Genomic DNA, 14556 nt, shown 5'->3' with positions numbered 1-14556 from the left:
GCCCGGCTATTTTTTGGTTGCAGCTGTCATTGTTGTTTGGCGGGCCCAGGCTGGATTCGAACCGGCTACCTTAGGTGTATGTGGCTAGCGCCTGAGCCACTTGAGCCACAGACGCTGAGCCGATATACAGATTTCTTTCCCTGAAAAAACAGACATTCACTCTGGATGGACAAAACATTAAAAGTCTGAACATACAAAAAAAAAATGGTAAAACTTCGGAGCAACAAGCAAGAGAAACCAGGATGGCCTGTTGGTGGGAGTGTAAATTGGCACGGTATTTTGTAAAGGAACTGGTATCATCTGTCATAGTTTAACATGTACATACTTACATGGACCCAGCAATTGCACACCTAGGTTTATATCCTACCCAGATGTCATGAACAAGAGTATCCAGATAGCATTGTTATAAATGTCCCCAAGCTGTAAATGAGCCAAATGTCCATAAAGACCACTTAGGATAAATTAATTGAGAGATATTCATACAATAGGATACGTCACAGAAAATATTAACCCACTAAAGCTAGCTAAGAGACATACCAAGGAATATAAACATGGGTGACTCTTACAAACATAACATTGAGAAAAAGAATGCATACTATATAACTTAGAGGTATACAATGTTAATGGAAAAGAACCCAAACTCTGGTAAACAATTTACAGAGGTTTATTCTGAGCTGATATGTACAACCACAGCCCAGAGAGCCATACCCAAGAAGCTTTGAGCATGTAGTCTCATGGTGGTTGGGTTACAGTTTGATTTTATACATTTCAGGGAGGCAGGAATTGTGACCAGTTTCATCACAAAATTTAACAATTCTCCAGTGTCTTAGCTCCCTCATATTCCAAAGGAGTTTCTAATGTTCACATTAGAACTGAAGCAGGCGGCTAAGTGGCCTTGACTGGACAGGGATGAAACAGTGAGTGTTATCTCAGCTCCAGTGGCCTTGCAATGACAGTGTTACAAAAAGCAGAGAAGAGACATAGAAGTCTCAGTACAAACTGAACAGAACTTTGTAATTTTCTGTACACTGATACAATTTCTTTGAGTTTTCCCCAGGAAACAGCAGAACCTCCTTGCAGCCCTGAGGTAACTCCAGCACCGTTCTCTACCAGAATGTCCGGAGAATGTCAAGATAAGCGATGCACCACCACAGATTGTGACCAAGAGCCACTGAGCCTGTGCACAAGGCTGAAAGAATGAACAATATTAACTCCTAGCTCATTATAATACTAAAATTCCCACCCTGGGGAGGGATTTAGCCACCATTTTCTGTTTGTGAGATGTATGAACTGGCATGATTTCCCCGCTGTGCTTGTGTGCCTTGTACTCTGCCCCAAAGATGCAATGTGGTTCGTTCCCTTTCTGCATTATTCAGTTTCACCTCCATAAAAACCCCTTAACCTGGCTGGGTGCAGTGACTCATGTCTGTAATCCCAGTACTTGGGAGGCCAAGGCAGGTATCTTGCCTAAGCTCACAGGTTCGAGACCAAAAGTTAATCTCCTAAATCAATCCAGTTAAACTACTCAAGATAGATGCCTTTAGGAAGGGAGTTAAATTTACAACACTAAGAATCGGAGTGGAGTACAGGGCACGTGAGCACATTCTTTCAGCCTTGTGCACAGGCTCAGTGGCTCTTGGTCACAATCTGTGGTGGTGCATCGCTTATCTTGACATTCTCCGGACATTCTGGTAGAGTACGGTGCTGGAGTTATCTCAGGGCTGCAAGGAGGTTCTGCTGTTTCCTGGGGAAAACTCAAAGAAATTGTATCAGTGTACAGAAAATTACAAAGTTCTGTTCAGTTTGTACTGAGACTTTTCTGTCTCTTCTCTGCTTTTTGTAACACTGTCATTGCAAGGCCACTGGAGCTGAGATAACACTCACTGTTTCATCCCTGTCCAGTCAAGGCCACTTAGCCGCCTGCTTCAGTTCTAATGTGAACATTAGAAACTCCTTTGGAATATGAGGGAGCTAAGACACTGGAGAATTGTTAAATTTTGTGATGAAACCAGTCAGAAGAATAAAAGGTTTTATTTTAGTTCACAGCACTATTATCATTATTCAATTTTACAACAGGAACCTCAGCTGAGAAATCAGATAACTTGCCAAACCGCTAGTTGGTTTAAAACACACACACACACAAAAGAAAACAAAAAACCCAACATTTCATTTTTCTTTTCTGTCGTCCTGGGTGGAGTGCTGTAGCGGCACAGCTCACAATAACCTCAAATTCCTGGGCTGAAGTGATTCTCTTGCCTCTGCTTCCCAAGTAGCTGGGACTAAAAGCCCCGTCACCACGCCTGGCTAGTTTTTCTATTTTTAGTAGAGATGGGTCTCGCTCCTGCTTAGGCTGGTCTTCAGCTCCTGAGCTCAGGGGATCCTCGGCTTGGCCTCCTGGAGTGCCGAGCGTACTCAATTGGGAGCTGCCAATTGAGTAAAACCAACATTTAAAAAACTTCTTCTCGCCTACCGGCAGCAAGGACCAATTAGAAAAGGCTTTGCCAGGCGGCCCCGCCCCAGAACTCCGGAAGCGCTTCTCTCCTTTCCCATAATCCAAACGCCTAGGGAAATCCAGGAAGTGACTCGAGCCCACACTTCCTAGGGCTCCGCTCCAGCCCAGCCACCCTGCTGAAGCCGAACACAGAACTGGCGGAAGTGACATTATCAAAACGCGCCAAGGGTTCAGTTGGGTGGAAAAGGGTTGCCGTGGCGGGCGCCTGAGCCGCCGGCCGTTTAACTTCGTTTCGTCGCGGTTAGTGATCCCTGCAGTGACTCCAGGTAACGCCTCCTTTAGCTTTTCCTCTTATCTGAGGGCCGAGGCAGAAGCAGTCACTGCAGTGAGGCCTGGGGGCGATGACGGGAGGAGTTGCGGAGTGGTCACGCAGGCCCCGTGGGGAACGTTTCTTCCTCTCGTGCTGCCGCGGATGCGGCCTCCGGCCTTTAGGCCGCCGCCCCCACTCTGCTGTGGTTCGAAAGCGGTTTCTGCGATGGCGGGGCGCTCGGAGGGGCAGGGCCAGGCCAGGGCTGTGGCGCGTGTCGACGACCTGGAGTTCGCCATGCCTCCTGTTGTCATTCGCTACTCCAAGTGAGGAAGCAGATACACCCTGGTCTATGCCCTCCTGTTGTGCTACCAACAAGGGTGGTTTTATTGTAAAGTTGTGCTCGCGACTTTTTAACGGTAGCACTTACGATAAACACTACAAGCCTCCCCTACCCCCCACACGCCATCTCTCGCCTCGGGTCAGAGTGGCTTTACAAAACAGTAGGCTTTTCTGTGAAAAGATTATGCTTTGTTGAGTTAAGCGGACAGAATTTTTTGCAGAATTAACTTGGTGCTTCAGTTTCCGAGAGATGAAGACACTCTGAAAACAGTTTATGATACAGGTGAGGAAAGGCCCCCAGTGCCTTTGGCGGGAGTGAGAGAAGAGCTCTGAATAGCCTGACTTAAGGCCCCAACTTTAGGTAAACTTTCTTTTCTAGATTCAGTTTGCAATGTGGTCCGGCGCCTCCTAAGGGTCTGATAAATGCCCAGTCATACTTTAACTAGTGCTTTACTTTCTCCTCCCCTCATTATCGTGTTCTTCAACCTTAGGAGTGACCCGGTAAACTGATCTTTCAGTTTTACTCCCCTCGAATTCATCTCCGGTGTTGCTAAATTAGATCTGCTCATGCTGCACTTCAAAAATGCTATAACTGTTATAATTGCCCATGTAATAAGATCTAAAATTCCTGATAACGTGACCCCACCTGTGCGTGCTGCAGTTACCTTTCCTTTCAAACAACTGGACTAAGCATGTTGCTTGCATGTTCTCTCAATCTTTGCCTCTTTGTGCTTGTTTTTTCTTTTGCCTGAACCTCTGATTTGTGAATTCCTACTCACCTTGTTAGACCAAGTTAGATGGGTGTAACCTGCCTTGTGAGAACACTGCCCTCTCTTCATGGTCGTTGGCTATTAGTCTATATTGCAGTTTTAGTTTTTATGGTGTTTTTTTTTTCGGCCGAGGATAGGTTTGAACCCACCACCACCGGCATATGGGGCTGGCGCTTTACTCCTTTGAGCCACAGGCACTGCCCCCATTAGTCTATATTATTTATTTTTCCATAGTGTGTGTATTCATTCTGATCACATGCCGTATACTGTTTTCTGCACTTAAAAAGCTTAGCTTAGCACCTACTGGCTATTATAGCACTTATTATGGTTTTTCTTTCTTTCTTTTTTTTTTTTTTTTTGAGTCAGAGCTTCATTTTGTCACCTTTGGTAAAGTTCCCTGGCGTCATAGCTCACAGCAACCTCTAACTTTTGGGCTCAAGTGATTCTCTTGCCCCAGCCTCCTGAGTAGCTGGGACTAAAGTCACCCGCTACAACACCCAGCTATTTTTAGAGACGGGGTCTTGCTCTTGCTCAGGCTAGTCTGGAACCCATGAGCTCAGGCTGTCCACCAGCTTCAGCCTCCCAGAGTGCTAGGATTACAGGCATGAGCCACTGTGCCAGGCTTAGACCCTGTCCTTGTTGTGTTAACTCTGTCACTCAGTCTTGTGTTGGCATGGTGGCTCACGCCTGTAATAACAGTACTGTGGGAGGCTGAGGAGGGAGAATTGCTTGAGCTCAGGAGTTCCAGACTCACCTGAGTGAGAGTGAGACCCTGACTCATGAAAAAAAAGGAAAAACCCAGCCGGGTGCCATGTTGAGTGCCTGTAATCCCAGTGGCAGCGGGATTTCCACAGCCCAAGTCTGAGGTTGCAGTGAGCTACAGTACCACTGCACTCTGCTTAGGGGCATAGAGTAGGACACTGTCTCAACAACAACAAAAAAAAAGCAAAGAAATATAAGCAAGGAGATAAAAACAAACAAATATCCTGTGTTGATTCAGTCAGCTTTCACAGCACCCCCAAGCAAGTTAGGGGTCTGCCTAAACTTCAGCAGTCACTAGGTTCTTTAATGGAAAACCAATTTTAGATATGTAGCCAGTAAAGAGATGGTGATTTAAGAAAAGCCAAATGTAGGCACAGTTTGCATTAATGTGTTCTAAAGAGGTAAGGTTATTAAAAACAATGTTATGTTACTGTGTATCTGTATAGCTTCTTTTATAGTCTTTCATTACAGCAAGAGCTCAAGAAAAGATCACACTAAGCATATTGGGTTCAGTTCAATATTTATTGAAATTTATGTCTAAGACATTGTGGTATATATAACATTGAATGGAATATTTAAAAACCTGAACTTGGCTTAATCAAGCTGTGTATATAGTGCTTAATAAATATTCCCTGTTACTGCAGTTTGCTTAGAACTTCATTTTCTCTAGATGTTTTTCTGCAAAAGTTTTTTTTTGGGGTGGGGGACAGAGTCTCACAGTGTCGCCCTTGATAGAGTAACGTGGTATCACAGCTCACAGCAACCTCAGACTCTTGAACTCAAGTGATTCTCTTGCCTCAGCCTCCCAAGTTGCTGGGACTACAGGCACCCACCACAATGCCTGGCTATTTTTTGTTGCAGTTGTCGTTGGTATTTAGGTGGGCCAGGCGAGGTTTGAACGGCACCCTCAGTGTATGTGGCTGGAGCTGTAACCACTGTACTACAGACACCGAGCCTCTCCAAAAATTTTTAAGGCAAGTTAGGACTTAATTAATTTTGAGTACTGTCAGAGTATTTAAATTGAATTTGAAACAATGATTTTCGTTTTGTTGGCAATTTTGCATGTAATCACGTGAAACATGGAAGAAATAAAGCTTTAGATTATAAGGTAGAAATGTGTTTCAAAATCACTTCTCTGCTTTTCTTGTGTTTTGTGTAGTGGTGAAACTTGGTTATTAAGACTTCATAGTTTACCTGGATCCTTACACTTGGACTTTTTTTCACAGAAGCATCCCTGATTCTTGGTGTGTGACGATAACCCAGCAATTTAAAGCGCTACTAAGAAGAGTGTGCTGGGGATGCTCTAGGGATATACTGGATGCTGAGACAAGTTCTGGTGCAAGGGGTTTTGGTTTGCCAAGAAGAAACCGAGTATCATGGATCAGAACAACAGCTTGCCACCTTATGCCCAGGGCTTGGCCTCTCCTCAGGTAAGGCAGCGGGAGGTACAGGAAGGGTAGATGTCTGTAGTGCAGGAGACAGTGTCTGATGGAGAGAGTAGCACTTAAGAATTTATCATTGAAAATGATTTTATATATTTTTTAAGTATATTTTGTTCATAAGTTCCATCATGGTTTGAATAGGCAAGATAGTATTTTATTTGGGGAGTTAATTTAGAAGCTAAATTATGCATTTGTCTACAAAACACTTAATCTTTTGATAAACACTTATAAGAATATTCCAAAGGATTATATATGGTATTTGATTTTGAAGAACACCCTTACCAAATCATTTTCTAGTTTTGTCTTTTCCATTTTATGTTTAAAGTTCCAAATCACAGATTTACTTTTAAAATTTATCAATAAATTTTGTTGAAGTATAATATAGATTCAATAAAAACACTTTAAGAATTTTTTTTTTTTTTTGGAGACAGAGTCTCACTGTGTTGCCCTCGGTATAGTGCCATGGCATTGTTGCTAACAGCAACCTCAAACTCCTGGGCTTAAGTGATTCTCTTGCCTCAGCCTCCCAGTAGCTGGGACTACAGGCACCTGCCACAATGCCCGGTGATTTTTTTGTTGTAGTTGACCCTAGCTGGATTTGAACCTGCCAGCCTTGGTGTATGTGGCTGGCACAATAACCACATGGGCACTGAGCCTTTTTTTTTTTTTATTTTTTTTAATTGAGACAGAGTTTCACTATGTCACCCTTAGTAGAGTGCTGTAGTATCACAGCTCACAGCAACCTCAAACTCTTGGGCTTTAGTGATTCTCTTACCTCAGGCTCCCAAGTGGCTGGGACTACAGGCACCCATTACAATGCCTGGCTATTTTTTGTTGCAGTTGCCATTTTTGTTTAGCTGGCCTGGGCCAGGTTCAAATCTGCCAGCCTCGGTGTATGTGGCTGGCGCTATAACTACTGTGCTATGAGCGCTGAGCCAAGAATATGTTTTAATATACCTGTTTAAGTTACAGAACATTTCACTTACCCAAAAAAGTCTCTTCTTGCCCCTTTGTAGTTTTTTCCCTAGCTCCAGGTAACTACTGAATTTGCTTTTCACCACTAATGGTTTGTTTTGCTTACTCTAGAAATTCTTGATCATATATGGAATGAGACTGTGTATACTTTTTGTGTGCGTGTGTCTTCCTCACCCACTGTGGCATCTGTATGTCAGTGCTTTGTTCCTCTCTATTGCAAATCACTCCACATTGTAGGGAGGCTCCACAGTTTGTCATCATTCTCCAGGTGCTCACGTTTGGGTTGTGTCCAGTTTGGGGCTATTTTGAGTAAAGGTACTATACATGTTTGTGTACTTTGTAATTTTAAGTTCTAAGTACTTGGGATTGCGAGGTCATATCAGTGCATATGTAACTTCATAAGAAACTGCCAAGCCGTTTCTACAGTGGCTGCATTGTTTTGCAGGTCCACCTGCAGAATAATAGAGTTCTGGTTCTACATCCTCACCAATTCTTTGCGCTGTCAATATTTTTCCATTCAGCCACTTTTGTGGTTGCTTAGTGGTATTTCAGTGTTTTAATTTTTATTTTTCTGATGACTAATGATCCTAAACATTTGGCAAGTGCTTATTGGCCATTTGTACATAGGTCACCCTGTTTTATTCTACTTCAGACATTGTGTTTTTCACAAAGTGAAGTTTTGTGGTGACCTTATATCCAGCATGTCTGTGAGCATTATTTTTCCAGTAGCTTGTACTCACTTTGTTTCTCTTTGTGACATTTTTTTAATTCTCACAAGATTTCAAACTTTTCATTATTATATCTCTTATGGTGATCTTTGATATTGCCATTGTAATTGTTTTTGTGTCATAAACCATGCCTAACCATGTAAGATGATGAATTTAGTCAATGAAATAGTTACACATCTCTCATTTAAATCAGAAGCTAGAAATGATTAAGCTTAGTAAGGAAGGCATATTGAAAGCTAGGCTGAAAGCTGGGCCTCTTGTGCCAAACACTTTGCCAAATTGTGAATACAAAGGGAAAGATGCAAATTAAAAATGCTACTCTAGTGAACACATGGATGATAAGAAAGCAAAACAGCCTTCTTGCTGATATGGAGAAAGTTTGAGTGGTCTGGATAAATCAGACCAGTCACAACATTCCGTTAACCCAAGAATCTAGAGCAAGGCCCTGACCCCCCATTTTGGTAAAGGCTGAGAGAGGTGAAGCTGCACAAGAAAAGCTTGAACCCAGCGGAGGTTGATTCATAAGCTTTAAAGAAAGGCGCTGCCTCCATGACACAAAGGCTTAAGGTAAGGCAGCAGGTACTGATGGAGAAGCTTCAGCAAGTTAACCAGAAGACCTAGCTGAGATGGTTGAAGAGGGTGGCTACACTAAACAGATTTTCAGTGTAAGTGAAACAGGCTTCTACTACTGGAAGAACACGCCATCTAGGAGTTTCATAGCTGTAGAGGCTGACTCTCTTGTTAGGGGCCAGTGGAGCTGGTGACATTGAGTTGAAGCCACTGCTCATTTACCATTCCCAAAATCCTAGGGCCCTTAAGAATTATGCCAAATCTTAAGACACAAGTGCTTAAGATGGAAAAAAAGTGAATTATGCTAAATCTACTCTGTGCTGTAAATGGAAAACAAAGCCTAGATTACAGCACATCTGGTTACATTGTGGTCTACTGTATATTTTTAGCCAGCTATTGAGATCTATTGCTCAGGAAAAGTTTCTTTGAAAATATTACCCCTGGCTGGGCATGGTTTCTCACTCCCGTAATCTCAGTACTTTGAGAGACCAAAGTAGGAACATTACTTGAGGCCAGAAGTTTGAGGTTGCAGCGAGCTATGATTATACCACTGTACTACAGCCTGGGCAACAGAGCAAGACCCCTTGTCAGAAAGAAAGAAAAGAAAGGAAAAACCAAAATACTGCTTGTCACTGGCAGTGTACCTGGTTACCCAAGAGCTCTGATGGACATATACAAGGAGATTCATATTGTTTTCATGCCTGCTAACACAATATCCAGTCTGTATCCTGTGGATTCTGAACTAATTTCAACTTTCAAGTCTTTTTATTTCACAAATACATTTTGTAAGGCTCTAGCTGTGATTCCTCTGATGGATCAGGGCAGTATAAATTGAAAATCTCCTGGAAAGCGCTCGACATTCTAGATGCCATTATGAAGATTCATGATTCATGGGAGGAGGATAAAATACCAACATTAAGAGAAATTTGGAAAAAGTTCATCCCAGCCTTCATGGATGGCTTTAGAGCAGTGATTCTCAGCCTTCCAAATGCCGCAACCCTTTAATACAGTTCCTATGGGTCGTGACCCACAGGTTGAGAACCTCTGCTTTAAGGGATTTAAGACTTTAGCAAAGGAAGTAACTGCAGATGTGGAAATAGGGCGAGAACTAGAATTTAGAAGTAGAGCCTGAAATGTGCTGAATTATTGCAATGTCATGATCAAACTTGAACAGGTGAAGAGTTTTTTTTTTTTTTTGAGACAGAATCTCACTTTCTTGCCCCCAGTACAGTGCAGTGGCATCGTAGCACACAGCAACCTCAAACTCTTGGGCTCAAGCAATTCTTTTGCTTCAGTCTTCTGCATAGCTGGTTCTACAGGCGCCCACCACAACGCCTGGCTGTTTTTGGAAATGAGGTCTCTGGCTCAGGCTGGTCTTGAACCCATGAGCTCAGGCAGTCCACCTGCCTTGGTTTCTTAGAATGCTAAGATTACAGGTATGAGCTACTGTGCCTAGCCTGAAGAGTTGCTTCTTATGGGTGAGCAAAGAAAGTGGTTGTTTAAGATGGAATCAACTCCTGGTTCAGATGCTGTGAACATTGTTAAATGACAACAACATACTTAGAATATTACCTAAACTTAGTTGATAAAGCATTAGCAGGGTTTGAGAGGATTAACTACTTTTTTTGTTTCTTTTTTTGAGACAGTCTCTCTCTGTTACCCCAGGTAGAGTGCTGTGGCATCAGCCTAGGTCACAGCAACCTCAAACTCCTGGGCTCAAGTGATACTCTTGCCTCAGTCTCCCTGACTACACGTGTCCACCACCATGTGTAGTTAATTTTTCTATCTTTAATAGAGATAGGGTCACTCTTGCTCAGGCTGATCTCGAATTCCTGAGCTTAAGCACTCCACTTGCCTTGGCCTCTCAGAGTGCTGGGATTACAAGCGTGAGCCGCTACGCTTGCCTTGACTTTAATTTTGGAAGAAGTTACAGTATGTGTGAAATGCTGTCAGACAGAATCACATGATATGGAGAAATGATTTGTGAAAAGAGGAGTCAAATGATGGGGCAGACTTCATTGTTGTCTTATTTTAAGAAATTCATTACCATAGCCACCTCACTCTCTAGCAACCTCCACCCTGAACAGTCGGCAGCCATCAACACTGAGGCAAGACCCTCCACTAGCAAAAAGATTATGGCTTGCTCAAGGCACAGGTGATTGTTAGCATTTTTTAGCACTAAAAGACTTTTCAATTAAGGTATGTCCATATTTTAGACAGTGCTGTTGCATTAATAGACTACCATATGGCATAAACATAATTTTCATATGCACTGAGAAACTGAAGAATTGGTGTGACTTGCTTTATTGCTATATTTGCTTTGTTGCAGTGGTCTAAAACCAAACCTTCAGTGTCTCTGAGGTGTGCTTATATTTTCATTTGTAAAATGTCCTTTACATCTGTTGGCCATTTTTTTTTTCTTTTTTTGAGACAGAGCCTCAAGCTGTCCCCCTGGGTAGAGTGCTGTGGCATCACAGTTCACAGCAACCTCCAACTCCTGGGCTCAAGCGAGTCTCCTGCCTCCGCCTCCCAAGTAGCTGGGACTACAGGCACCCGCCACAACGCCTGGCCATTTTTTTTTTTTTTTCGGTTGCAGCCATCATTGTTGTTTGGTGGGCCCGGGCTGGGGATTGGAACCCGCCACCTTAGGTGTATGTGGCTGGCTCCTTAGCCGCTTGAGCCACAGGCGCCGAGCCTTGTTCCTCTTTTATTGCATTACAAAAGCTCTTCATGTCTTTTGAGATAGAATGTCACTTTGTCGCCCTCAGTAGAGTGCTGTGGCATCACAGCTTACAGCAACCTCAAACTCTGGGGCTTAAGCAATTTTTCTTGCCTCAGTTTCCCAAGTAGCTGGGACTACAGGTGCCCGTCACAAGGCCTGGCTATGTTTTTGTTGTAGTTGTCGTTGTTTAGCAGGCCTGGGCTGGGCTTGAACCCACCAGCCTTGCTGTATGTGGCTGGCGCCCTACTCACTGAGCTATGGGCACTGAGCCTCTTTATGTCTTTCTTAGGTGTGTATATATTATAGATGTTTTCTCCTAACCTGTCTTACAATTTTCTTAATGGTGTTTTTCAAAGAAGTTATTAATTTTATCTGAGGTCTAATTTACCAGTTTTAATTCATAGTTATCTACTTTGTTATACTAAAGAAGAAAGTGATAAATGTGAGAATAGCAAGTTCCTCCCTAATAATGTGTAAAACCTCAGTATACTCAGAAGGTGTCTGTCCTGACACAGCTCACCTACTCTTTGCTCTCCCAGGGCGCCATGACTCCTGGGATTCCCATCTTCAGTCCAATGATGCCTTATGGCACCGGGCTGACACCGCAGCCTGTGCAGAACACCAGTAGTCTATCCATTTTGGAAGAACAGCAGAGGCAGCAGCAGCAACAGCAGCAGCAGCAGCAACAACAACAACAGCAGCAGCAGCAGCAGCAGCAACAGCAGCAGCAACAGCAACAGCAGCAGCAGGCCCAGCAGTCCTCAACCCAGCAATCAGCGCAGGTGGCCTCGGGCCAGGCCCCCCAGCTCTTCCACTCACAGACTCTCACCACAGCACCCCTGCCGGGCACCACACCCCTGTACCCCTCCCCGCTGACACCCATGACCCCCATCACCCCTGCCACACCGGCCTCTGAGAGCTCTGGGATTGTGCCGCAGTTGCAGTGAGTACTTGTTTTTTTTTTTTTTTTTTCAGATTAGCATGAGGTTTACAAACCAAGGTTATAAATTTACATATGAAAGGTTAAAGTCAGATTTGTAGCTGTGTCCTACACCCAGGAAGTGTGCTGATATCCACACACTGTATCCACTGAGTGGGAAGCCGTAGAGCCCACTCCCCCTTCTCAAATTTATGTGAGATTTTCTCATGTGATGCAGCCAGTAGTAGAGGTGGTGTCCTTTCCCTGCTCCACTGGGCTCCTGGGAGCTGGTTCCTGTGCTTTGTTGTCAGAAGGGTCTGTTTATTTAAGGAAGTGGCCCTAGTAGTAGTTAGGTAACAGAACTTGCTTTACCTTTCACTTGAGAAAGGGAAGCAAGGCTGTCTTGTGAGCCAGTGCCTTAGCAAAAGCTCTCAGCAAGCAAAGGATTCTCAAGCATTGTCACAAACTTGATTGCTAGTGTTTATACCCTTGGGCCATAAAATTCATTCTGGATTTCATTGTTATGTGTTAAAATGTTTGCATGTATCTGATTTGCTGGCTCACAACATGATGTCATCTCTAGCATTGTGACATTTCATGTCTTTAGCTGCAGTATCAGTGTGGTCCATAGTGGTTCTTAGTTTTCTTCATTTGTACTATGGGGACTATGTGTAAGTCTTTGAAAATTTGTGTCCTTCCCACAGGTGAGGATGGCTGTTTTTGTTCTAAGTGGGTTCTTCTACCTACATGAAGTGGACCCTGTATATAACAGGGTAGTGGGGTAGGAAAAATTCTTTTTTTTTTTTTTTTTTTTGAGACGGAGCCTCAAGCTATCCCCCCTGGGTAGAGTGCCATGGCATCACGCTCACAGCAACCTCCAACTCCTGGGCTCAAGTGAGTCTCCTGCCTTAGCCTCCCAAGTAGCTGGGACTACAGGCGCCCGCTACAACGCCTGGCCATTTTTTGGTTGCAGCCATCATTGTTGTTTGGCGGGCCCGGGCTGGGGATTCGAACCCGCCACCTTAGGTGTATGTGGCTGGCGCCTTAGCCACTTGAGCCACAGGTGCCAAGCCGGAAAAATTCTTCTTCCTGCAAAACAGGTTGGCATTTCCAGATACCAGTCAATGAGAAGTATATATTTAGGTTGGTGCAAAAGTAATTGCAGTTTGGACTAAATCATGATAACTAGGCTCAAACACATGTTTATTAATCAAAATAGGAATCATTACAATCAACACAATTGTTGCCAATGAGAAGTAAGTTTGTTTCTTTCTATAGTATAAAAATCCATGCTTTAGGATTCATTGAACTCTTGGAAAGCATTTTCTGCATCCTGCTGGTTAGAAGTGTTTTCCCCACAAAAATTGTCCAAGTGCTTGAAGAAGTGGTAGCCTGTTGGCAGGTGGTCAGGTGAACATGGTGGGTGAGGCAAAACATCGTGACCCAATTCTTCAACTTTAGAAGCTTTGGTTATATGAGGTGTAGTCGGGCATTGTTGTGGAGAACTGGGTCCTTTCTGCTGACCAAGGCCAGCTGCAGGGGTTGCAGTTTTATGTGTACCACATTATACTTGTAAGATGTGATGGTTTCTCTGGGATGCAGACCGGCAGCAGACCACCAAAGAGTGACCATGCCTTTTTTGGTGCCAGTTTGGCTTTGGAGGTTCCTCTCGGTCCAGCCACTTGTTGCTGGTTGTCATATGAATCCACTTCCCTGGCATATCATAATCCAGTCAAGAAATGGTTCATTGTTGTTACAGAGCAAGAGAACACAACACTTGAAAACGATGGCTGATTTTCAGTCCTCTCATGAGGTGTCCACTTTTCAAGCTTTTTTGACCTTTCTAATTTGCTTCAAATGCTGAACAATGGTAGTAGAATGGTCCATGTTGGATTCTTCAGCAATTTCTTGTGCAGTTGTCAAGAGATCAGCTTCCATGATTGCTCTCAATTGGTTGTTGTCAATTTCCAGTGGCTACTACGCTCCTCATCTTCAAGGCTATCTTCTCTTCTGCAGAATTTATTATTTTATTTTATTTTTTTGACATTTGTACTCAGATGTTTCTAGCAACACAATTCACAAAGCAAAGATATGGAAACAACCCATGTGCTCTTCAATGCGTGAATTAATAAATTCTGGTTTATGTGTGCCATGGAATACTATTTAGCCAATAAAATACATGGAGATTTTGCATCTTTTTTAACAACCTAGATGGATTTGGAGAACATTTTCCTAAGTATCACAAGAATGGAAAAACAATCCTCACGTGCACTCAATACCAAGTTGAAACTAGAAGATTAGGCTTGGCGCCTGTGGCTCAAGTGGCTAAGGCGCCAGCCACATACATCTAAGGTGGTGGGTTCGAATCCAGCCCGGGCCCGCCAAACAATAATGATGGCTGCAACCAAAAAATAGCCGGGCGTTGTGGTGGGCGCCTGTGGTCCCAGCTACTTGGGAGGCTGAGGCAGGAGACTCGCTTGAGCTCAGGAGTTGGAGGTTGCTGTGAGCTGTGATGTCACACCACTCACTCTACCCAGGGGAACAGCTTGAGGCTCTGTCTCAAAAAA

General features: G+C 43.7%; 1 protein-coding gene across 1 annotated transcript in view; it reads left to right on the top strand.

Moving 5' to 3' along the window:
- The first annotated feature begins 2703 nt into the window (after nt 1–2703).
- TBP (TATA-box binding protein) overlaps nt 2704–14556 on the top strand; it is a 29477-nt gene continuing 17624 nt past the window's right edge. Inside the window, exons 1-3 of the mRNA XM_023514660.1 lie at nt 2704–2778; nt 5860–6063; nt 11610–12013. Coding sequence (XP_023370428.1) covers nt 6010–6063; nt 11610–12013 — 458 coding nt within the window. The 5' untranslated portion in view covers nt 2704–2778; nt 5860–6009. The remainder of the gene's footprint in view (nt 2779–5859; nt 6064–11609; nt 12014–14556) is intronic.

The sequence above is a fragment of the Otolemur garnettii genome, unplaced genomic scaffold, assembly GCF_000181295.1.
Source record: "Otolemur garnettii isolate 467f Iridium unplaced genomic scaffold, OtoGar3 scaffold00056, whole genome shotgun sequence".
NCBI lineage: Eukaryota > Metazoa > Chordata > Mammalia > Primates > Galagidae > Otolemur > Otolemur garnettii.
This window is presented reverse-complemented; position numbering and strand designations above follow the sequence as displayed.